The 24,654-nt window shown below is 32.5% G+C and overlaps 1 protein-coding gene across 1 annotated transcript in view; it reads right to left on the bottom strand.

The window, feature by feature from the left end:
- Galntl6 (polypeptide N-acetylgalactosaminyltransferase like 6) overlaps nt 1–24,654 on the bottom strand; it is a 1,064,176-nt gene that overhangs the window by 679,282 nt on the left and 360,240 nt on the right. The window contains exon 3 of the mRNA XM_047550007.1: nt 11,990–12,098. Coding sequence (XP_047405963.1) covers nt 11,990–12,098 — 109 coding nt within the window. The remainder of the gene's footprint in view (nt 1–11,989; nt 12,099–24,654) is intronic.

Raw genomic sequence — 24,654 nt, 5'->3', positions numbered from 1 at the left:
AACTAGAAATCTATCTGTAGTGGAATGAAATTGAACCCCTATCTCTCACCCTGCAGAAAACTCAACTCAAAGTGAATCCAGGGCATCGGCATTAGAACACAGACATTGTGCTTACTAGGAGACTCTATCATTTTGACTTAGAAACTGACCTCCTCATCAAGACTCCTAAAGTACAAGAAGTAAAATCAAGAATCAAAAGTAGAAAAGTATCAAACTAGAAAGCTTCCTCACAGTAAAGGCAATGATCAAGAGTTTGAAGGTAGAGCCTCGGAATAGGAGAAGATCTTTGCCAACTATACTTTAGATAGAGCATTAATCTCCAGGACATATGAAGAACTCAAAGACAGCACCACAAAAGTAAAATAATCCTATAATAAATGGGTGAAGGAACTTAACAGACACTTCTCAGAATAAGAAATATGAATTGTCAACAAATACAAGAAAAAATATTCAATATTCAATGTTATACTCCATGTATGTGTATGTCAAAATGCACTCTACTGTCATGTATGTCTAAAAACAACAAACTTAAAATGCAAAAAAAAGATAAGAATAGTCAATATAATGGAGTTAGAGTGATGCCATTTGTGTGTATATATAATCTGTAATCACTTGACTTTATATATGTATATATATATATATATATACACACACAAAGATATATAAAGTCATTTGATATTTATGAATTTTTATGTTAAAATAAGATTAAAGATATTTGATGGTCCCCAACTCAAATATCTGTACCTGATGGGTAGAAATCTCTGTACCCATGTAAATCTATGTGCATAGGAACAGAGCAAAATGAGAAAAATTTCAGTATAAGAATAAAGCATTTGTAGTAAAAAATTCTAGACCTTCTTTCTAAGTGTGATTAAAATTTTTCAAATTTGGATAATACATTTAATGCACTTTTTGTTAGAAAAATATTTGTAATGCATCTGTGAAAGGGTTTATAATGTATTTTATTGTGCTGCATAAAATAATTTCTATTATAAAACAAAACTAAGAATTAAACATCATTCAAATAATTTTCTTGTTTAAAAGACTTTGACATGATTTCAAAAATTATTCCTTTATGACTGTTTTCCCTGAAACAACAATAAAAGCATTTTGCATGCATAAATGGATTTGACTCATAATATCTGTATTCAAATTACAACTAAATTCTGTTAGATTGCTATGTAGGTCAATGTCTATTAAGTTAATCTAGTCATTCTAAACCAATAATAAATTTGGATCCCTAAGGGTCAGTTGGTCACCATGGAAATTCAAATCATTATTAAATGCCTCGTAATACTAAACCTATTGTGCTCTCCAGGTCATTTTATACCATACATCAAACATCATGTTAAAAAAAAAAAACTATTAATTTTTATTTTTCTGTTATGTTATTAAGTCTATGGTTTATAACTCATTCAAAAATTTTAATATATATTGGGGCGGACAAATTATCCATTTAAACAGTATAATTGCTGTTATGATTTGAATGTGAGGTGTCCTCCCAAAGCTCTTGTGTTAATGCAGGAATATTTGGAGTTGAAATGATTCAATTTTGAGAGCTATATCCTAATAAGTCCTTCCAGAGATGAATGAACTAACTGGGTGGTAACTGTGGCTGGAGGAGGTAGGTCCATGTGGTGTGCTGTGGAGGGGTTCATTTTATCTACAGCCTCTTCTTGCATTCTCTGCTTCCTGACTCCAGTTAACTGAGCAACTTTCTTCATCCACACCCTTCCTTCATGAGGCTCTGCTTTACTTTGGGCCCATAGCAAAGAGGTCTGCCAATCATGGACTGAAAACTCTAAAACTGTGAGCCAAAATAAACTTTTCCTCCTCTAAGTTCTTCTCTCATTAGGTATTTTGGTTATAGTGATGAAAAGCTTACTCAGATTATTCCTGTTCTGGGCTTCAAACATTCCTGAGGACCTTTAATATCATGTTTCTGTGAGTACAAAGTGTCAGAAAAACAATTGCTTTTGTCTGGTATGAATGCTTCTCAAAATCACTGCTGCTCAATCAAAAGGCAACTAGTCAAAATGGCATGCATAGTTCTGAGGTCTGTCTCCAGAGCTGGCACTTGGTCTTCTCTAGTGAGTAAACACATACTTTTCCTCTATAACTCTCATTAGGTAATGGAGCCAAAAAGGCCCATAACTCATTACTGATACATTTGTACAAGTCTCTGGATATGAATTTTGGAGAATGTCCAAGTAATCACTTGAATTTCTACAAAATTGTGCATAAAATATACTACTTTGTTTTAAAAATAATCTGAGCTGGAATGAATTACAGTGCCTTTAATCACAGGAGATTCATTGTTATCATAACTTTAGCATGTTGCAAAACTTTGTTAATGTCATAACGGTGACATCACATTCCAAGTCAGAAAACATTTACTTTATAATTTCGGTTCTTGGGCTCTCCCTCCTAAAGCTTAAACATCCTACATAAGCACCTAAACTATAATTCTAAATGTAAGTATGACTTTTCCTATTAAAATAAAGCCACAGTGACAGTAGCAAGCCTTATTTCATAAGGTTTCAATCTATTGTTAGGATTGGAGTTGAGACAAAAATATTAGATAAAGTGGGTCTAAGAGGGTTCAGTGTGGCAAGTTGAGTTTACATTTCATGCTCACTTAGCAGCAGGACCATAAAGGGATAAAACTAGGAAAATAAATGGAATATAAGACATTAGGAAAGTCAATGTTAGGCCTAAAATCAATTTAATCTTAGTTTTCTTGGTTTGTTTGGCTTCAGATCCTTTGTTTTACTAGCTGTTTCTCATCTTGTTCTTTTGGACTTAGCAGAAACTACCTTCTTTCAGTCGAACAATCTCTTTGGGCTTCATGATCAAGGGTTAAGATCTAATTATATGATTCCTGACAAATGTGGAACATTTACAGCCAGAAACAATTTGATAGTCATCACAACTACTACCATATGAAAAGGATTTTTGACAATATTAAAGGAAAACATAGTTTCAGGTAGAAGCTCACAAAATGTTTGCCGTATAACAAAGTCTGAAGTAAAGAGGAAGAGCTGTACTTGAAGTACAAGTTAACATAAACCCCCTAGGAAGTCTTTCTTTTCCCCAGAGTTTGCTTATGGGGAGGACATTTGAAGGCATGAGAAAAATTATGACAGTTTATTTAAGTTACAAACATCTAGGTGCAGAAATCAGAATTCTATGACTATATAGATACCACTTATTGAGCAAAGATTTCAGTCGATACTTTATGCAATTTAATTAACACTTAAAATATCTCAACTTATGAAACAAATAAGACTCATTAATCTCATTCATATTTGTACATGAGAAGTTTGTATTTCTTTTCAGAGAGAAATGAGTTTTGTAACAGATAGTTAAATTGGATTACTTTTAAAATTTAACATGTCTGTATTTTTTATGCAAACTGATTGCAGTTTAATAAATCTCCTGAGAGATTTCTGCATTGCTATTTTCATATTGTAAGATTGAAGAGATTTTTCCCTAGGTAATTTTCGTTTGATTTAGTTTCAGTCAATTTTTGTTCTATTTTTAGACATATAAATGATACATCTCAACAGAGTGATCATAATTTTTTCACTTCCATTTTATACTTTCATGATTATACAATGACTGTCAAAGGAAATATTTCATTAAAAGTTAATTTTAGTCTAATGAATAATAATGAATGTTATTTTCCTATTACTTCCTTATGACCACCTCCCAACAAAACTCATTATGACATTTATGGAGAACACATCATAGATAAATTATAGTAAACTATTAACAATAAACAATGTCTCATTGTTGGTAGTAATAAAATGATGCCAGATGATGTTTCTAAAAGACATGAGGTGCCAATGCAAGATGACCAGGAGCCACTGTATTATGGCAAAATTACCACTTTTACTTTCTGAAAGAAACTTAGTGGCATTCTCTCCCAAATGGAGCACATTTGTGTCTCCCATTCTGTTTTGTTGGCAATCTTGTTCAATTATGTAGAATAAAGACATTTAAGAGTAAAATGGGTCCCTGATCAGTACTAAAGTGAGATGTTGTTTAAAGGATCTTAGGGAAGCCAACTGTTAATCATTTAAAGCATGGTAAATTCCTACCTCTCAAATTGGCTTTTAATGTGTACCCTTTAGAGGTTTGGCTACAGAAATCAGCAGCAATTAGTAAGAACCTTTAGTAACTTGGATCATGAAGTTTCAGGGGGCAATGAGATGCAATCTCCAAAAGAGAAAAATAGCAAACATGTTGTATAGGCTTTCACAATACTTTCCTAACACAGTGGTGCTATTATTTAAAAGATTCAATTCAAATGATTCAAGATAATGTTGTGATTTAGATCCCTATGGTTAGAGGTTATATTTCATGGAATTAAATTTTTTTTTAAATTCATTAACCTCAAATACAGATGTGTAAATAGACAACATAATTTCTAGGAAAAAAGTTTAGCAGGGAAAAAGTATGGGAAATGCATTAAGGGATTATGTCTATATATGATGATTGGCAGGTTTTTCTAAGGTGGTTATATATGATCAGGTGATTTTAGTAAGGGAAGTGTGGGTTTGGTGGACATATGGAAGAAAAATGTTTAAGACAGGAGGAATAGCAAGTGAAAAATATGAAACACGTTTGATGTATTTGAGGAGGAAAGGAGGCATAGTGGAGAGACTGAACGTTGATCAATGGATGAGGTGAGAGATAGGTCAGGTATAGATTATGTAGATCCTTGTGGATTATGGAATGAACTTGGGTTGGTTTTAATTCTTATAATCAGCCGTATCAGGCATTTGAACAGAGAAGTGAAATGTTGTGATTACATATCTGTAGAGGGTCCCTCTGGCATCCATCTGAAGAGCTATGGGCCAATGAAATCAGTTGGGAGTCTGTTGAAATAGTTTAAGCAAGACCAATTAGTGATTTGGATCAGCACTACTAAGGTGTCAGCAATCTGTGAAAGCTCCTTCAACATACCTGCTTTTCAAAAGCCAGTGCAGTTCATGTTCTAGTTTTTTTATTTTTTTTTTTTATTTTTAAGGACTGCATTTTGATTCATTGTACACAAATGGGTTACAACTTTTCATTTCTATGGTTGTGCACAATGTGGATTCATACCATTTATGTAATCATAGTGGAGGGAAAGGAGAGGGAGGGGGGGCGTGGGGGTATGAAAGATGGTGGAAGGAGACAGATGTCATTATCCAATGCAGTTCATTTTTGTCTATCAGTTTCTTATAAGCTTGGTGCAGTATTCGACATATAGTGGTCTGTGAAATTATTTCTTTTATGAGTGAATGAATAAATGTATAAAATGACAGAAAACTTAATAAAAACTTAAGATATTCAAACTTATAAGTATGATTAACTAAAACAAATGGAAGTAGTGAAAGTTTAGATTTAATTTTGTAGGATTCTTAAGGCTTATAGTAAAATTCATGGGTTGATTATGATTATATGAGGGTATTACTTATTTCAAAGCGACAAGATCAAACGGAAGGGTTCAAAGCAGTTTTTAAATGTTGAGTTCACTCATATTAAAATACAAATTCAGTGATAAATATAGTGAAGATCTATGGGCTAAATTCAAAAGAAGCCTGGGTAAGAAAAATTTTTCAAGTTCCAAAACTAAAAATAAATGTTTTCTGGAAATAACAGATGATTTCAATAATGAGTTTTTAAAATGCATATGCACAACACAAACACACACACACTCACACAGACACACACACCCGCACTACCCTGAATGGATTATTTTTAAAGTGTTTTTGTCATTTAGAAAAAGATGTTTTGAAGAGTAGGGAACATCACATATTAATTAAGAAAGCATTATCTAAACTAATTGCATTTTCTTCTTTACAGATCTCAGCAAAGGTTATTAGATTCATAGTTAAGGGAAATGCCATAGGAAGAGTTTTTCCTTATTTCAGAAATATATTAGCAGTTTTTCAGCTCTTGTATTGGCCTTCTTCCCATTTCATATATGGAGAAATCAGTTGGATAGCTCTTTAGTTTCCATAACAATTGTACCCAATATATGCTGAATAATGGATAGATTTCAAATTATACATTGTCCTTCATATTATTTCAAATTAATCTGTTTCTTTCATTCAACTCTTATTAGTTAACTTAACAAAATGAAATGTAAAGTGATTGCATGTAGAAAATGTCTGATTAGAAAAACATAATAATTCTTAAAGTATAGCCAAGTTAGTGCAATTCATGATGAAGAGAAATTTGCTAATTAACTGGTTACAAGCACAACAGTAGCCATCAGCATTTATATTTTGCTTTAAGATTTAGCTTACCTCTTCTAGTTAGTTAGACTAGCTATCCTTTATCAACAGGTAAATTGCTTTGGTTAATGCTAACCCCCAATAAATGAAGTATAAGATTATGAAATAATAAATACTTTAGGTTTCTTTCCACAATAGAATTTTTTCTAATAAATTTGATAATCCTTATAATTGAGTTTAATTCTAAGGGCACGGATATACTAGAAAAGTGCCCTTACATTAGACATAGGTCTTGGGATCTTTCCTTTATCTCTTTACTACTTTTTTTCTTGCAATAAATCTCCATTTCCTCAAAAGTAGCAGCAATATCTACTTTTTCTCATTACTTACCTGTGGTGTTTAGCAACATACACTCCCAAATACCATTTATTTATTATTATGGTTTAGATATGAGGTGTCCCTCAAAAACTCACATGTGAGACAAGGTAAGAAGGTTTAGAGGACAAATGATTGGGTTATGAAAACCTTAACTCAATCAGTGAATTAATTCCCTGATGGAATTAACTAAGTGGAAACTGAAGGTGGGTAGGGTGTGGCTAGAGGAGATAGGTCATTGGGGGTGTCCCTTTGGGGGATATATTTTGTATCTGGCAAGTGGAGTCTCTCTCTGCTTCTTGATCATTATGTGAAGCACTTTCCTCTTCCGCCATGTTGTTCTACCTCATCTTCAGCACTGAGGAATAGAGCTTGCTATCTATGGACTGAAGCCTCTAAAATCGTGGGCCCACAAATAAACTTTTCCTCCTCTAAAATTGTTCTTGTCAGGCCCTTTAGTCACTGCAACAAAAAAGCTGACTAAAACACTTATACTGCCCCCATATACCACCTCCTTATAAAAATACTTAATGTATATGATACCTCAAAAATTACCAAATATGCCACAACACACTAATTTCCAGAATGAACATAAAAGGAATATTACCAATGAAAATGTAAGCAAGGATTTTAATGAAGTGCGGAGAGCCTAAGATACTTCATAATCTCATAAAGACTATTGAGAATTCATCAGGAGGAAAGTTCTGAATTTTCTTACTTTAAGATAATGACAATGTTTCTTAAGTAGGACAGACATTTCAAAACATAACTAAAAGAAAGGCAAACAAATATAAAAAAACTGAACCCCAGAGCAATGCAAAGTAAAGAAGCCCTTAAAGGTAAATTTAGAGATCTAAATGCTTGTTCTATCTTAAGAGAATGAGTGAAGTTAAGGATGTATCTATTTTTAAATTTTAGAAAAAGAGAAGTAGTAAAGATCAAATAAAATAATTAGTAAGCATAAGACTGTAAAGCAATGAGAAAAATTACTGTCAATAAAATGAAAACAGTCAAAAGATTTTAAATGTTTAATAAGAGAAATTTCTGGTGGAGTAGATTAAGAAAAATGTAAAACAATAAGCAAAAATAAAAAAAGCAAAACAAATTTATGTATTGCCAACCCTACAAAAATCTTAATAAAATATTTTCAATACATTTATTTATACATGTTAATATTTAGGTATAATAGACAAATTGCTAGAAATACAATTAATTACAGGAGAAATAGATAATCAGATAGTGTAACTATTTTGTAACTGGACCCAGTAATTTAAAAAAATCTTTGCCCCAACAAAATTTCGGGTCAACATAGTGTTATCCACAAAATTTCCATAATTATTACTACTAATAATTCTAACATACAATTATAAATTTAAAAGAAGTAGCAATTATTAATCAAGTCATTGTGTGAAGCTATCATTCTTCTCTTACCAAAACTTAATAAGGTTCTATGAGGAAGAAAAATTCATAGCCGGATCCTAAAGATTTCACAATGTCAGATGAAATATTAGGAAATCAAAACCAGTGTCAGATAAAAGGACAAATTTAATCCAGATTGGTATATCTGATTTCCATTATAAAAGCAATCGACATAGTGCATTCAAATAACAGATTAAAGAAGAAAACATCAGCTTTTTCAATAAATGCAAATACTAAGCTTTACAAAATTGACACTCCTCTAGGTTAAAAAAAGTAAAATTCATAAACCCTCAGCAAATCGGATCCAGAAATAATATGATAAGGTAAACTGGTTCAAATGCAAATAGTATTTGTATCAAGATAGTAAAGATGATAAAGTGTACTTACATTAGATAGATAGATAGATGGATAGATAGGCAGAGATAAAAATCATAAAAATGTGTTTAATTTGTTCTTGTAGAAATCACAAAATTCATTATAGTAGAGTAGTAACCAAGTGTAGTAATGGAAAAAGAAGGAAAATTATAAAGTCTAGTATGGAAAGAAACATTTTAAAAACACTGTCATTACTTGCAGCTATTATAATTTTCACACTGAAATGGCACAATAACCTATAATAAGTGATTTTAAGTAATAGATGAGTTTAGAATTATTCCTACATTCAAATTAATATTAAAAATTGTTAGCATTTTCATGTACCAGCTATGAACAATGTAGACTGTCAATATGATAAAAAAAATGTGTAAAACACCCATATCGTGCTTCTAGGATTAACACTAAAATGTCTAAGAATAAAATTATAAGCCCATTCCTAAATATAATAAAAAATAGCAAATAAGTATGATATGCCTCAGAATAGACAATTTTTTATCAGTAAATGGAAATTATCCCTGAATTCATCAATATACTTCCAAAATTTCCATTGTTTTGGTGTATATCTGTGTATTGATGAGTGACTTTTGTTTCACAGTGCTGGGGATTGGACCCAGGGCCTCACATATTCTAGGTGAGTACTCTACCACTGAGCTACATCCCCAGTCCATGTGTATGTGAAATTTAAAGTTGAATCTAAAAATTAAAAATCCAGTAATGATACAAATTTTACTGAAAAGGAATAATGAATGACTTGTAATTATTAGTAAGAAATTAAAATTAAAAACTAGTACAATACAATTTTGAGTGACAATAAGATATCATTTCATACCATTGAATTGGGAAAAATAACTAAAATCATATGAAGTTTTGACAAGGTTATAGAGCAATGAGAATTCAATTCATTTTTTTTAATGGAAATGAAATTGGTATAGCAATTTTGGGCCAAAATTGACTTGTGCATATGCTAGACCTACAAATCAACTATTAATATGTATCCTAAGAAAACATTGTCTCTAACCCAGAACTATGCATAAGAATGCTTACATGAGTATTACACGTGGCAACAAAAACCTAGAAACTATCCAAATGTCCAAGAAAAGGAGAATGTAATAGAAAGATTAACAACAGTAAAAATGAACCAGTGTTGTACACATTGAACATGGGTGGATCTTGAAATTTTTTTTGAGTGCAAGAAGAATGTTATAAAATATGATTCAATTTTTAGAAATAGTTCAAACACATGCAAAATGTAACAGTATTTGTTTAGAGATAAATACACAGATGGTAATAACTGCAGATAAAAGTTAGAGTAAACACAAAATTTAAGTCCTGGAGAAAACACAATGTCACAAATGATCCTTTTTCTGGGCCTACATATGGAATAAAGAAATGTTTATTTTATTTTGTTTCTGTACTTACATATGTTTGTGTATATTCATACATACACATATGTTTCAAAATACCTTTATTTATAATATATTTAATGACATAAAAACAATTAAGTCTACTTATTGCATGTTTTATATATCTTCCACTGAATCATGTAACAGTCTAACATTTAAAAGTTTTTTAATTGAACAAGGAATTTGTACTGAAGAACTTGCTACATTACCAATTTTCTTTTTAGATTGATTTTTCTAGGTTCAAGTGAGCATAAGAATATAAAAGCATGTTTATCCAGGAGCTGGAAAGAGTGATATGAAGCAGAAAGAAAGTACAAGATCTTGTATCCAAAACTCACTCCTACAAGCAAAGGGCAAACACACCATTCATGTGGAAGTAACATAATTGGATTAATAATCACACTTATCATTAGCTGAGTTTATGACATATTCAAATAATTGGCCAATTATTTTAGATATATTACCTTTAATCCTTTGGGCGATTCTGCAAAATAGGATATGAGAAACAAATTGATTTGCCACTTAGCTCACCTATAAACAATTAATATTTGAACCTAATTGTGTCTGTCTTCCAAGTATCTCTTTGTTATTACCACTTATTCTCCAAATGTTATGTTTTGATGTCAGATGATGGGGTATAATTAAGCAGGATAAGATCAGGCTCTATTTTTAAAATAGATTATTAGTTGTAGATGGACACAATATCTTTATTTATTTTCATGAGGTGCTGAAACCCAGTGCCTCACATGTGCTAGGCAAGTACTCTTACCACTGAGTCACAACCACAGCCCCAAGACCAATCTCTTAATCTAGTTTTACAGATTATTAATTATTTGACCTAAAGGTTTATCATTCTTAGGGACTCAATTTTATTTTATTTTTAACAAATTTGGGAAGATAATACCTATGGAAATTGTTCTGAGGTTTAAATAAATACATCTCTGAAGTTCCTACTATAGAAATCTATCCAATAATTTTTTTGATTCTTTTATTAGTGTTATTAAATTGTGACAGCTTCAGTTATAAAATTAAGTAAAGATCTCCAAAATAGGTTGGCATCTTGAAATCATAAAGAGGAATAGATGGTTGACACAAAATAAGAGGGTGAAAGAGTAAAGAAGCTGGTAAGGAACTAACTTTCATGATGACACATGGAGCCATGGTCCAAGACAGTAAAAGTCAGAAGAAGTTGAATCTCTCAAAACAGAATATCTTTGGAACAAGCCGCTAATGAATTCAGGAACTTTATTTGGAGGGAAAAAAAAAAGGAGAAAATGAGAGAAAACTGTAATTAGGTCAGCTATACCTGACACAAGCAGCCCAGTACAATTTCATAGCTATTTAAACATACTAGTTTCAATTATCATGAGGGAATGAGTTATGAGGGAGGCTGACCAGGAGGACCTCAGTGTAGGTGGTCAGAATTGAGCCAGAGGTAGTGTCTCAGAGTTGTTCATATCTTTACCAAGCAGAAGCTACTCTACATCTGCAACATCCTCGTTATGAAAAATCAATAATAGAATATGAGCTTCCTGACATGTGTGACTCACATTCACTTTATTTCTACTTATATATCCTTCTGAGTCTTTTCTTCCAACAGCCTATTTTTTTTCAGTCTCTCTAAAAGCACTAATTCTTTCCTGTTACTCCATCCTCTAACTCTAGCCCAAGACTAGCATTCTGCTACAGTAGCACAGACCTCCTTGATTTCATTTAACTGCCTGTTTGTCCACGTGTTACCAAACTCAGGTCCCCAGCTGATGTGATTTATGGATTTGCTGAAGTCCCTTGCAATGTCTAGAAATGGTGATAACTCTTATGTCCTTCACATTGCCAGTTAGATACACTTCAGCCCAAAGGAGTGAATCTTGCCCAAACTACATGTGTACCAGGTCATGTCATTGATTAAATCTCAAGAGAACCCCAGAAATTATTGAAACGCAGTTCGGAAATACAAAGTACTATATAGATTTCTAAACTTGTAGTGACCGCTTCTGCAGCTCATCATGTATGTTTTTCTCTGAAGTTTGAAGTCATTTTGGTTCTGAAGTGTGGTGATCTCCGGTAACCCCATGAGACACACTTGACTGTGCTGTGCTGAAGAAACACTAATTCAAGGCCCTTTAAGTGACAAACGAGATACTGCAGTATGTAAAGTAGCATTTTGGCTTACACTGAACTTCATACCTGAGCGCATAGCCTCTTTCTGAATGCTTTCATAGTCATGCCAGTCCTTTCTTCTCAAACCATCTGTCCATGAATAGAATTGCCCATCTCCCAGGCCCAGTGGAAATGTCTGTGGAAAAGGAAAGTATTCAAGCATAAAAAGGAGGCATTTCCTTTTGCATGGTAGGTAAACACAGCCAGGCGCATAACAGGCAATCAAAGAATACTTGTTAAATAAGTGATTCCTCTGAGTATAGTAGAAAGAAAGTTATTGCTAGTGACTAGATAAACACACATTTTAAATTCTTTTTCTAACCTTTAAAACGGGAACATTCCTTTCCCCAAACTCTCAGCATTTCCTATTTTATTTCATCCAGAGAGAGACATTAATAATTCAGTGTGTTACCTCCTCTAATCCTTAGCTGCTTTCATTTGTCCCAAGTATAAATATTGATAATGCTACTGATTGGGGTGATAAATTGAATTAATTTTGTTTGTGATTTATACAGTTTCACTGGTTTTGATCAAATATATTTGAATGACTTTTAAATAATATTGGTAACCATTCACTGAATGCTCCCTATGTCCCAGGTACTATGTTAAATTCTCTGTGTATTAAAGTTCACTTGATCTTTAAAATAGTTTTATCTTATAAATCCCTATTTTCTTCAAATTAAAATGTGGCTCAGAGAATGATAATAACTTTACTTAAACCATAGTGACAAAGATTTGACCAATTCCATTAAGACTGAATTATGGTCTTAACAATTATTAAACACGGTTCCATCTAGATTTTTTTAAAGTATGCTTACATTTTTAGTTGAAATTATCACATACTCATTAACTATAGTCACAGCACACATTTTAAGCTTTTGCCCAAACCCAATATATTCTAATATCAACTTGAAAATGATCTGAATACATTGCAGAAGCTACCTTTTTTTTTATGGTGTTTCATTTTAGTAACAAGAAACAAAAATTATTTTAACCAAAATTTATCTTCACAATCTTAGTAGTAAAGGTAAGGTAAAACATGTTTCCACATTCATGTACTATTTCATTTTTTCTTATTTTGTTTTACTTGGGGGATATAAATCACCCATCTACAGAAAGAAGAAAAATATGAATATTAGAAAAAGTCTATTTAGTCAAAAGATGAATAAGTTCAGTGAGGTAATTTTATTCTAAGAGACTTTCCCAAGCAAATAAAATGTCTCATTTCTTCAAATTAAACAATATAGTCATTAAGCTTATGAAAAGCTATTTAACTTTAGTCCATCTTTATAGCTTACAAAAGATCTACTTGTTTTGAAAAGAGAACAATAAGGCATAATGTTTTTTAAAAACAAGGTAGTTAAAAGCAGAGAAAAGATTTTCCAAACCAGGCCACTACATTTAACATGTTTCAATGATTTTGTTGTACTTTATGATGACAAGTTTAGAAAACAATGAATGAACAAATTTACAAGGATGTTGAATTTATATAACACATTGAGAGTAATAAGGATACATTTTAAAAGGAAAATGAAAAGAAAGATCTAAAAAGATAAAAAAAATGTAGAAAAAGTGGAAGGAAATTTTTAAAAATATAATTTGGGGAATATACAGCACATATTTAAAAAGACAATTTTTCTCATTAATGTCAATCATATAATTGGACTTTTTGCCAAATCAACTTAAAAGTTATAATCAAATAAATTTAAAGTATACCAGTTACGTTTTGTTTCAGTTATGCTTTTACAGTGATAAATACTGAGCACTAATAAAAATCTCCTATACTGATATGGATAATGCCAATTTACAGACACGACTTTCAGATGAATGACTTTTGACATGAAAGATGAAAATATTCCTGTGAACTCCAAGCTCCCTCTGGTTACAGGGTATACTCTATTTCCTTTAGTTCAATAGATTTGACGTAAGGATGCCAAGCTGTGCTGCAAATTAGATTCTGTGTCAGTCTGTACACCAAAAATTATTAACAAACCTTAGTAAATGGTAATATAAGGTGTGCTGAATGCAGAAGTTGACCTTCACCTTCTGAGAAAACAACGAAAGTGACAATGGAAGTGCCATTGTCATAAGCAGAGATGACTGAATTGATAGAAGCTCTTTGTAAATGGTTGAGAATGACTAGGAAGACAGTATGTATTTTTGTGCCACTGAATTTTGAAAATACTTATGAATTGGAGGCATTGGATATTTCTGAGGAAGAGATTAAAAGCAAAAATATAAAAGGGTTGATTGGCATTTTTGCAAGAAGCACTTGGGCAGTTGGACTCTCCTGGGTTCACACGCCTACAAGGTGATGTCTGAGTGCCCTGTACTGTACTCCCACCCCTAGAAGACTGGGGTTGGAATGAGAAATATGCACTTGGGTCACTGCAAGTAGCTGAATATAAGGGGGCCAAACAGCTTTTAAAGTTAGGACCCTGTGGCAGTTTATATACCAAACATTAACAAATCTATCTTCTCTCACTTAAGTTCCAGAAAGCTGCCCACTATAGTTATACCCAGAGAAAAAAGATAGTAATTATAATCTGGAGATTTAGAAACAGAAGAAAGAGACATGGTACTGGATCCTGGTATAAGACCAGGAATTATATGTTAGCAAGACCTTCTCTACAGTGGAACTTGATGTCAGTATTTTCATTACTTTATTCATAAATATCAATGGGCAGCCTCAAATTCCCATGTAATTGAGAGATCTTTCAACATAAAGTTCATAGACCACAAGTAAACAAAAGGCATAACAAACTTGAAGGGTACAGAAGCAATTTAAAACACAGAAAACATCAAAAGAAATAAAAATTTAATATCCTCAAATTTAAGAAATGTTCTTCCTTAGAAATAAAATTTTAAAAAGAAATTAACATCATATAGGAAAGTGCTCTTGAAAAGTGAAAAAAAAATGTGAGAGTAAGGAAAGAATTATTATAAGCAGTTTGGAAAATGAAGGTCAAAGGAACTCTATTAAGAAATAGAAAAACATGGGCTGGGGTTATGGCTCAGTGGTAGAGTGCTTGCCTAGCATGTGTGAGGCATGGGGTTCGATCTCAACACTACATAAAAAAATAAATAAATAAAAGGTATTGCATCCATCTATAACTAAAAAATATTTATATTTTTTAACCTTTTATTTATTTTTATTGTAAACAAATGGGATACATGCTGTTTCTCTGTACATGAAGAAAAGGCATACCATTTGTGTAATCATACATTTACATAGGGTAATGGTGTTTGATTCATTCTGTTATTTTTTCCTTCCCCCCCACCCCTCCCACCCCTCTTTTCCCTGCAATGTGAAGAGAGAGCCTACAGAGTGGGAGAAAATCTTTGCCACTCATACTTCAGATAGAGCGCTAATTTCCAGAATCTATAAAGAACTCAAAAAACTTCTACACCAAGAATTTAACTAAAAAATATTTTTAAAAAGAAGTAGAATAACAACGAGAGAGAGAGAGTCAGAGAGAGAGAAGATACATTGAGGGAAGGCAGCAAACTTGGAAGCCTCCAGTTCTGACTGTGCAAGGAGGATGGAAAATGGTTCCAGAAAGGAAATCTCTGTGAGAAAAATAAACAAAAACAACAACAAAAACCCACCACCAACAACAAAACCAAAACTAAACGAAGCAGATAGACAAACTTATTCTTTCCTATTTTTAAAAAAAATATTGAAAACAAAGTTGAGATCTCCTGAAGAGATTAAAATGAATTAATCATACATATATAAAAAAATTGAGCAAATGAAAAGTGGTTCAATTGATAAGTGTAGAAGACAGAGCATGTAAAAGAAGGGTAATTATGGTATACTATTTGACTCAGATATGAATAATCTAGCATGGATACTAGCTAAACTAAAATTGGTGCTGTAACTAAATGGATGTTGAGGAGGCTGAAGGAAAGGGTAGACTAAGCTAGTTAAGTAAGCTTTTTTTAATAATAGGAAATAGTAGATAAAAAATAAACTGGCTAAAAAATCAGAGAACAGTAATGTATGCATTTACTACAACTAGGAGGGCATATAACAGAATAAAAATAAAAGATACAGCTTCCCTGGGATCAGAAGTTGCAAGTAGAGGAAAAGAAAGAGATTGCTAGTCAACATTACAGGGGTTGCAACTTGGTTGCATTTTAAAAATTATTTTCAAACACTACTTTTCATAAAAATAAATCTCAAATAAAAATTCTTAGTATTCTTGACCATTAGAACTCCAACAAGGAGCTGGAATCAGGTTAAAGCTGACCCTCTGACACTGAACTTTAATAAAAAAACCTATGTGAGGATTTGCTACACTAATATTTTTCTGTCTGTATAGATGCTTCTCAGAGACCAGTATGTGGCAAGTAGTAAGAAATATAATTCCCTGGCCCCAACTCTTCTCTATGAAATTGGAAACTTTGACTAGAAGAGAGAGACAGCAGTGAAAAATATCCGTGTTGTAACAGTCCTCTAGATGATTCTGAGGCCCACTAGAGGTTGAAAGCTTCTAGTCCATATGACTAGGAAAGTGACAAGGATCCCATTAAGGCAACAGATAAATCTCCTTAGAAAAGCCCGTGCCACAATCTAGTTAAGAACCTTTTCACATTCAGGGTTGATGACCAACATACAGATTAGGCATACTTGTATCCTTCCCACCTGCCAGAAAGGTGGACGAATAAACCTAAATCAATCCCAGTACATTTGTGTAGAACTACCTTGATTCTGAAAGCTTAACCATCCAGTAAATTATCCATTAGTATTCTGACCTTTCCTTTCACATGAGCAATCTCCAGTGCCCAGATCCATTTGCTTTTCTCCTGGGTTATCATATCATGTGTCCTCTGTATGATTACAGTAGTACAGATCCATTATCTATGACCTTGTAAAATAAATACAAAGAATATTGTGCCTTCATGAGACATGTATTTCAGACCTGCCGTTAGGTTGGCCATTTATTTGTGAGCACTCTTTCAGTTTTTCACCTTGTGAATTTTTATTCATTGTCATGTCACTATAAATAATTAACTTGAAAAAATATCAGGGATGGGAGAGACAGAAGCCATTAAGTAGAAACTGCATGTAATAGTTAGACCTGGATCCCAGAGCCTATCAAAAAATAATATAATTTTGAATGGGTCAAGAGAAAAAGTTTCCAAAGGTAAAATATTTCCGTAGGCAATGTATTTGCCAGAAGTGACACACTCAAGCCTTTGGAGTCAGTGATTTGACACACATAAATGGAAATTAGGATGTACTAATATAAGGACTAATGAACTCTGGAGTTACCTTACTACTATTAACTAACTTTTTAAGTAATATTAAAACACCTCCCTGAAGCAGTCAATCTGGAAATACCTACTGAATAAAAAGAGCTTGCCCCTTGTCACTTACATTAGTACAAGTTTTATTTATCATACTGCAGACAGGTATGTCATTGAAATGACACATTTGTGTCTCTTTGAAGAAAAGATTATGTGTATTCTGAAAACCTATCTCAGGTTCTATAAATCAAACAACTAATGGACATTTTACAATTCTTCCAACAAACCATATGCCTACTGCTCTACTTGTTTGTTGGAAGATAATATGAAATAGTGAAAGGACTCTGGACTCAGGGAAAGAAGATATAAATTGGGGTTTATAATTATAGGCAGGAAATGTATGTTTTTTTCTAGGTCCCTAGAAAACTCACATATTAAGTAAAATTAATGAAAAATAATACATACCTTATGATTTTTTGATTTGGAAATCAGAAAATATATGAAAAGTATCAGCTTGTCTTAAAGTGCTATACAAATGCCAATGGTTCTCACCTTCTCTATTCTTTTTAAAGATATTTTAGTTATTTCCCTTGTCTTTGCAAATTTTTAACACAACTACAGAGGTAAAACTTGTATATACTAAGCAAATCATAAATTATATATTATAGTAGATGTTAAGGGAATTTAGTGATGGGTATGGAGTCTTACACTGGATATGATTAAGTTTCTTATATATTGAAGCCACCCGGGATATGTTTCAGGAAAACAGAACACTATCACAAAAGTAATATAATGGATGGCATTAGTGGGAAAAGTAGATGACGAACATTTATTCTAATACGATTATATCCTTGTAAGAACTGGGTGCTGAACTAGAGTTCTTTAAGATTAAATTCACTTATTAATAAGTTCTTCAAGATCACATTTAACTAATTAGTGGCAAATTAGAATTTGAACCAAGTACAAATATCATGAATTAATAAAATCAAACATGGAGATTTTTATGATTCTCCCATTATTCAAGCCTTTTATATAAAGTCATTTAGAAAAATATTTGAAAATAAGGTGATGATGAAAAGAAAAGAAATATTCACATACAGGATTTTGAACTCCTGAGCAATAAGTAGTCATAAAGGGGTTTAAGACTGCAAAGAAATAGAATAAAATGTAATATTCTAATATCATTTTCCTTCCTCAGTTTGAAACCAACAGTGGAGCATGCAGTGCATGTAGAATAACCATCAGAGAAGGTTCTGCACTTTTGTAAGACCTCAAAACAAATCAATCAATTAGTACCAGACATAAAATTATTTTTTTAGAAGGTAAAACCATTTTGTTCCTTATATTCTGTATAAATTCTCCAGTTATATCATTGTTAATATAATTCCATGATACTGACAAAATAAGCTTTTATCTGATAGGCATTGCCAAAATCTACCCTCTTGCGTAGTATCTGCAACAGGTAAAGAACTCAGATGTGGGAAGCAGGCAGGAGGATGCACTAAGAAATGCAGCTCCTATTTTTGGATCTTAAAATTTTCCATTGAATTCTGGGTTATTATTATGTTAAAAAAACCTGATTATAAAATGTTAAATTAAGTTTTTATAAAACATTTTGCTGGACCATGTCTTTGGGACATATTGCATCTACAGTCACTTTCTTAAACCTCTGGCCAGACTTACACCACAATCTTAATTGTGAGCTTGAACTCAGTTTGCCTCAGAAATGGTTAATGTTATCTTTTCCATGGTGTAAACTTGACCTAGCCTACCAAGACCTCCATCTTGTAAATTTATGCTTTGTATTTGTATTAGTACCTAAACTCCTGAGAGCACAGAGTGATTTTTCATGTAAGGTGACTGTGTAGATCATTATAACTAAAGGCAAACACTGAGGCACACACTGGTGATGAATTTCAAACAGTAAAATATCAGAAGAGTGAAAGTCTTGGTAAACAAACAGTGCTGTGGTTTTATTTTGAAGATTAAAAAGCAATACAACTGAGTGGCTTGCTATCCCAAATAAGAATATTCTACTGATGATTGGCTGTTATATTGACCACACAGTTGAAATTTTATGAAATTTTGTCATAAAGTAATATTTGCCTTTATTATTTTATACATATTGATCTATGAGATTTGTTTGTAAGAAAAGGCTTCTAGCACACTCATGTTATTTTAAGAATACCAACATTTTATTTTAAAAGATTGTATCCATGTTATACAAGGAAGATACAATTTGAAAGTTCTGACATCTCTTGCCTCTTGTTCCAGTTGCCCTGAAATTATTTTCTTAATAAAATTTTCCTTTCATTGTGAGTGGGAAGATTAAACATTGTATTTATTTACATAAGCAAAGGTCAGATCACCCTCATTTTATGAGTTTCTTGGGGTGCTTGTGAAGAATTTCCAAAGATGCCTTCCTGTTTAGGTAGGTAGCTGAAAAAGAAAAAAAAAAATGTGTTAGTACCCTTTTTATTCTAAATCATCCCTTCCTAAATTTCATTAGCATTACCAGAATTGTCAGTTAGCAGAAGCTTCTGTTAGTAAGTAACCAGAGAGATCAATAGCAAACTATCCTCACAGGAATAAAGGACATTATTAAGAATACTTCTGTTAGTTAAAGGAAAGAGACAAAGTGGCTGATAAAACCCTTCCTGGTGTTCAGTAGGGTTAAGAACGCAGCAGCAGTCCTAATTCAGCTGCCTTACTTGATTTCCATCTGAGCATATGATGTACATAGTTGTGTTACTGACCCTCAAAATTACCATAATTTTTTTCTTTACTTCATCACAACAAAAAGCTGTTAACTCAGCAGGAATACCCTCCACATCCCTGATTGTTATGCAGTAGCATACCTTGAAGAAATATTGCAGAGATTGGTGTCTTGCAAATATGATATGTTTTCTGAGACTATGTCCCATCTCAGAGTATTCCCTTTGTGATTCCTAAGGGAGAAGATGTAGAAGAAAATAAAAAGAAAGAAAGAAAAATTAATATGGAAATGAACAGCATAACTGTGAAAATGTAAAAGCAAAGAAAGATCTTTTCAAAAAAAGCATATTATATTAACCTTCAGGAATCACCTGTCCCCCTCTTGCTGGTGCATCCACACACTGGAGATTTTCTGTGGTTATTAAGCCGGGGTTTCATGACCCCCTGAATTTTCTTCAGAAGGACATCATACGGTGGTTCTAGAATTCCACCCTATCAATTCTTCAAGGAAAAAACAAGATCCTCAGTTGTTTTCCAGAATCAATATGATCTTAAATTGTGATTCTATTTTTCTTATTAACCTGAGCTCACTGTACTATGTCAAAGGGATACACACGACACAGAAAGATGAAATGAGGATTAGAGAGAGAAAGCGATGATCCTTCCTCACGATGAGCGTGATAGTGACAAACCAAAAGAGAAGGCTGATTTTTTTCTCCAACCTGTATGTCACCCAGGTGCTTTTATAAATTTACTAACAAGATATTTTAAACAGGCATAATTTTACTAAATCTACCATTTGGCTGGTCAGTTAACAAGCCTGCTCTGGCACTAGAGGTATAATTGGGACCCACACAAAATTGTAGCTCTCAGAGATGTGGCATTCTAGTGTGAGGTGACACTCATTCATTTGTCCAATATTAATTAACCACCTACGATGAGTCTGGCATTTTCTGGATACTTGGAATTTACTGGTGGCTAAAGCAGAAAATGATTCATGCTCTTGAGGAATTTACAAACTTAGAAGTTTGATATTTAAAAAAAAAAGAACCAACCAAGTAAACTGTACAATATTATCTTTAGTTAAGTCTTTTATACAATATTCAAATGCTATGGGGGGCATGCAGAGGAAGTAGAGATGGATTAAATTGAAGGTACAAAAAATTAAGGTGCTTAAGACCTCAAAGAAAAAGTACCTAGTAAATCATTGGTTTCACTGGTCAAATGAGTGATGATAATTTCTCACTTAAAAATTTCATTCTGAAATAGTACTTACACAAAGTATTTTACTTAAACATAGAGGCATATTCTTATGCAGGCAGACAAGACTTCTTTCAGGCAGAAGAGCTAATACACTGATCATCAAAATCAGCTTGCTTTTAATATTATTGGCTATCTAGCATAAATACAATTTGTCTACAGTGTTCCAAGGAGGGCAATAATCTCCACATCCTTAAATACCAAATGATAAAATGTCAAGACTTGACAAGTAGAAGAAAAACCACTTAAAATCTAAATCTTAAAAGGGTCTTGGACTGTGACTTTCACAGCTAATTATTTCAAATACCAGCAAAGATGTTTTGTAAGCTCTTAATTTAGAGTTTCTTGTTCAACAAATTGTAGACATATAAGACAATAGATCATTGTGCTTTCCTGGTATCTAGTCTGTACGCTGAAAATAATTCACTTACGGGAAAACAATTTCGATTATTATAATTATAGCTTGCAGTCAAAAAAATTTTTTTAAAGTAGAACTAAATTCAAAACACTGGATTTTATAGAACATGGATATGAAATTGAATGCATATTATTAAATGTTGAAAAAGATTTATCTGCATCTGGTCATGAAACAAAACCAATAAAGATCTGCATAATATTTATTATTTCTATATCAAGGGTGCCAACAACAAAACAATGCAATTTATTTTATTTTATTGCCTTTGACATCTTGAAAAGTATCAGCAAATAAGATATTTCATATTAATACAGATAATCCTTGATTTACAATGACTTAACTTACAATTTTTAGATTACAGTTGTATAAGTTTGTACCCTTACAACATTTTTTTTTTACATTCAGCATGGCATTCAATAAATTACACAAGATATTAACACTTTATTATAAAATAGATTTTGTGTTCATTTTGCCGAATTGTAAGCTAATCTAAATATTCTGAGCACATTTATGATAAGCTAGGCTAAGCAATGTTTGGTAGATTATATATATAAAATATATTCCTGCATTAATAGTATTTTCAATGAATGATGGATTTTTGAAGACATAACCCCATATTAAACTGAAAACCATCTGTAATGTATAGCAGAGACAACAAGAAGTAAAAACAAAACAAATCATTTCACTTATGGAAGGGTTACTCTTTTACTTATGTGCTTTTAGGACAGATGGCTAAGGTGTACTTACTAATTCTAAGATATATTTTCCAATGGAAAGTGATCTAATGAATTTATAAATTTGACTTTGGATAAACTCTTTAATATAAATTTAATATAAATTGTTCAAATATCTGAAATGGACAGATAATTCAGGTTATTTTGAGAGATAAAATAATTAGTGATTAAAAGCACAGATTCTATTGTCTAATTTTTTTTCTCTTTATTACTGGGGATTGAACCTGGGGTGCTCTATCATTGAGTCCCTTTAATTTTTTATTTTGACACAGAGCTTGTGATCTCCTGACTCAACTCCTAAATAGCTAGGATTATAGGCCTATGCGCCTAGCTCAGTGTGTCATTTTCTTAATTTAGAAAATGGTAATTAAAAATTTATGTAATGTAATTGCAACATGAAAATGTGATTTACTTGTGAAACATTCATTGTTGTTATTCTTTATTTTTAGTTAATAAGTTGTAATTTTTAAATGACAGTTTAATTTAAATGTGCACAAATATCAACACATACATTTATTATACTGATTTTAAATTTTTTTTTTATAATTTTAATGTAATTTAAAAATCAGACTTTTAGGCAATTCCTTTGCTAAATACTATAACATTACACAAAAATTAGTTGTTAAAACTTAGTGACCTATTTACCGAGGAAAAGAGATCACTACACTCAAAATTCTGAACATTCTATTCTTTACAATTGCTATGAACATTCAGACTTTCAAAATTATTTAATGTAACTACTCAAGAAATACATTGTTGAAAGTGATCATAAGGGATTTCCAGTTTTAGGTTGAAATTTGTTGCTCATTCTTACAACAAGAATACAGTTAAACAAACTAAAAATCCACAACTTTCCATGGATGCCTGAGATAACTGAGGTGGCAGGGAAACCCACCACACAGAAATCTGGAAAAACAAGAAATCCAGAGTAACGACCAAGATCTCTCATCTTGGAGCAGAAGTAGCAGGACCCATTCACAGGTAAGAACACTACATGATAATTTTTTTGTTCTTTTCCGGTACACATGACAGTAGAATGTGTTTTGACATATTATACATACATGGAGTATAACTTATTCTAATTAGGATCCTATTGCGGTTGTACATAATGTGGAATTTCACTGGTCATGTATTCATATATGAGCACAGAAAAGTAATGACTGATTCATTCTACTGTCTTTCCTATTCTCATTCCCCCTTGTCTAATCCAATGAACGCCTATGCTTCTCTCCCCCACCACTACATGATAATTTTAATGAATTGGTGGAGGCTGAGTCTGGACCAGCATGAGTCCAGAGCTTCTAGAGCTGCAGGTTTAGGGAGCACTTATTCTTTCCTGGGTTTTTACTTGTGGTGACCACATGAGGTCATAGCGATAAAGATCAAGATAGATCTCCCACTGGCTCTGGCAGAGAGAAAGAAAAAGTAATTTTTGTGAAGCATGTATAGAGGGTTCTCTATAACAAAGACATAACTCTCAAGGGATAAAACTTTATCAAAGCCTGCTCTAACTTGGGAAAGGCATTTCCTGAGAGTTATAGTCCATTCTGTCTTTCCTGTTTCATCTAAGATGGCCAGACTAGAGGCAGAGGGGATGATAAGAAATATCTATGAAAGTCATCCTCCAGGGTCACTGTCCTCTAAACAACTGGAATTTAATCTTAAAATTATGGGACACTTGTCACCCCTCACACCTTACCATCATACCAATAGGCCTCAAGTATAGTAACATTGGGTTATACCTCAAGAACTGAAAGACACAAGCTCTATATTAAAAAGAGTCCTTAGGGAAGTTGAAATGTAGAGGGGAGACTAAAACAGTCATACTGGAAGAATTTGAAGTTTTTGGCACCTACAGTAACAGCAAATATAAAACATAACCAAGTTTCCTCAGATTTACATAAACATTTGTGCTAGACATTTTTTTAAATCAGTTCCTATTATCTGATACATTGTATTTGACTTCGAACAAGAAATTACATTCAAGCCATTATATTCAAGATAGGCTGAAAAGAAAAAAAAAAACAAGGAAAAACAGTCTAAAGAGACAAAACAAATATCAGAATCATATTCACATAGAATAAAATTATAGAGTTATTGAACTGTGAACTTACACTATAAATAATACTAATGTGCTAATGTAAAAATGTAGTCAATATGTCGGAAAACATGATGAATGCAAATAGGTAGAAAGCTTAAGGAAAAACCAAGAGGAAAACCTAGGGAGAAAAAGTCTGTGACAGACATGAAGAATGGTTCTTAAGACTTCATCAGTAGAGTGGATATGGCTAAGGAAAGAATCGGTTGGCCAGAAG

The sequence above is a fragment of the Sciurus carolinensis genome, chromosome 4 (genome assembly GCF_902686445.1).
Source record: "Sciurus carolinensis chromosome 4, mSciCar1.2, whole genome shotgun sequence".
Classification (NCBI taxonomy): Eukaryota; Metazoa; Chordata; class Mammalia; order Rodentia; family Sciuridae; genus Sciurus; species Sciurus carolinensis.
This window is presented reverse-complemented; position numbering and strand designations above follow the sequence as displayed.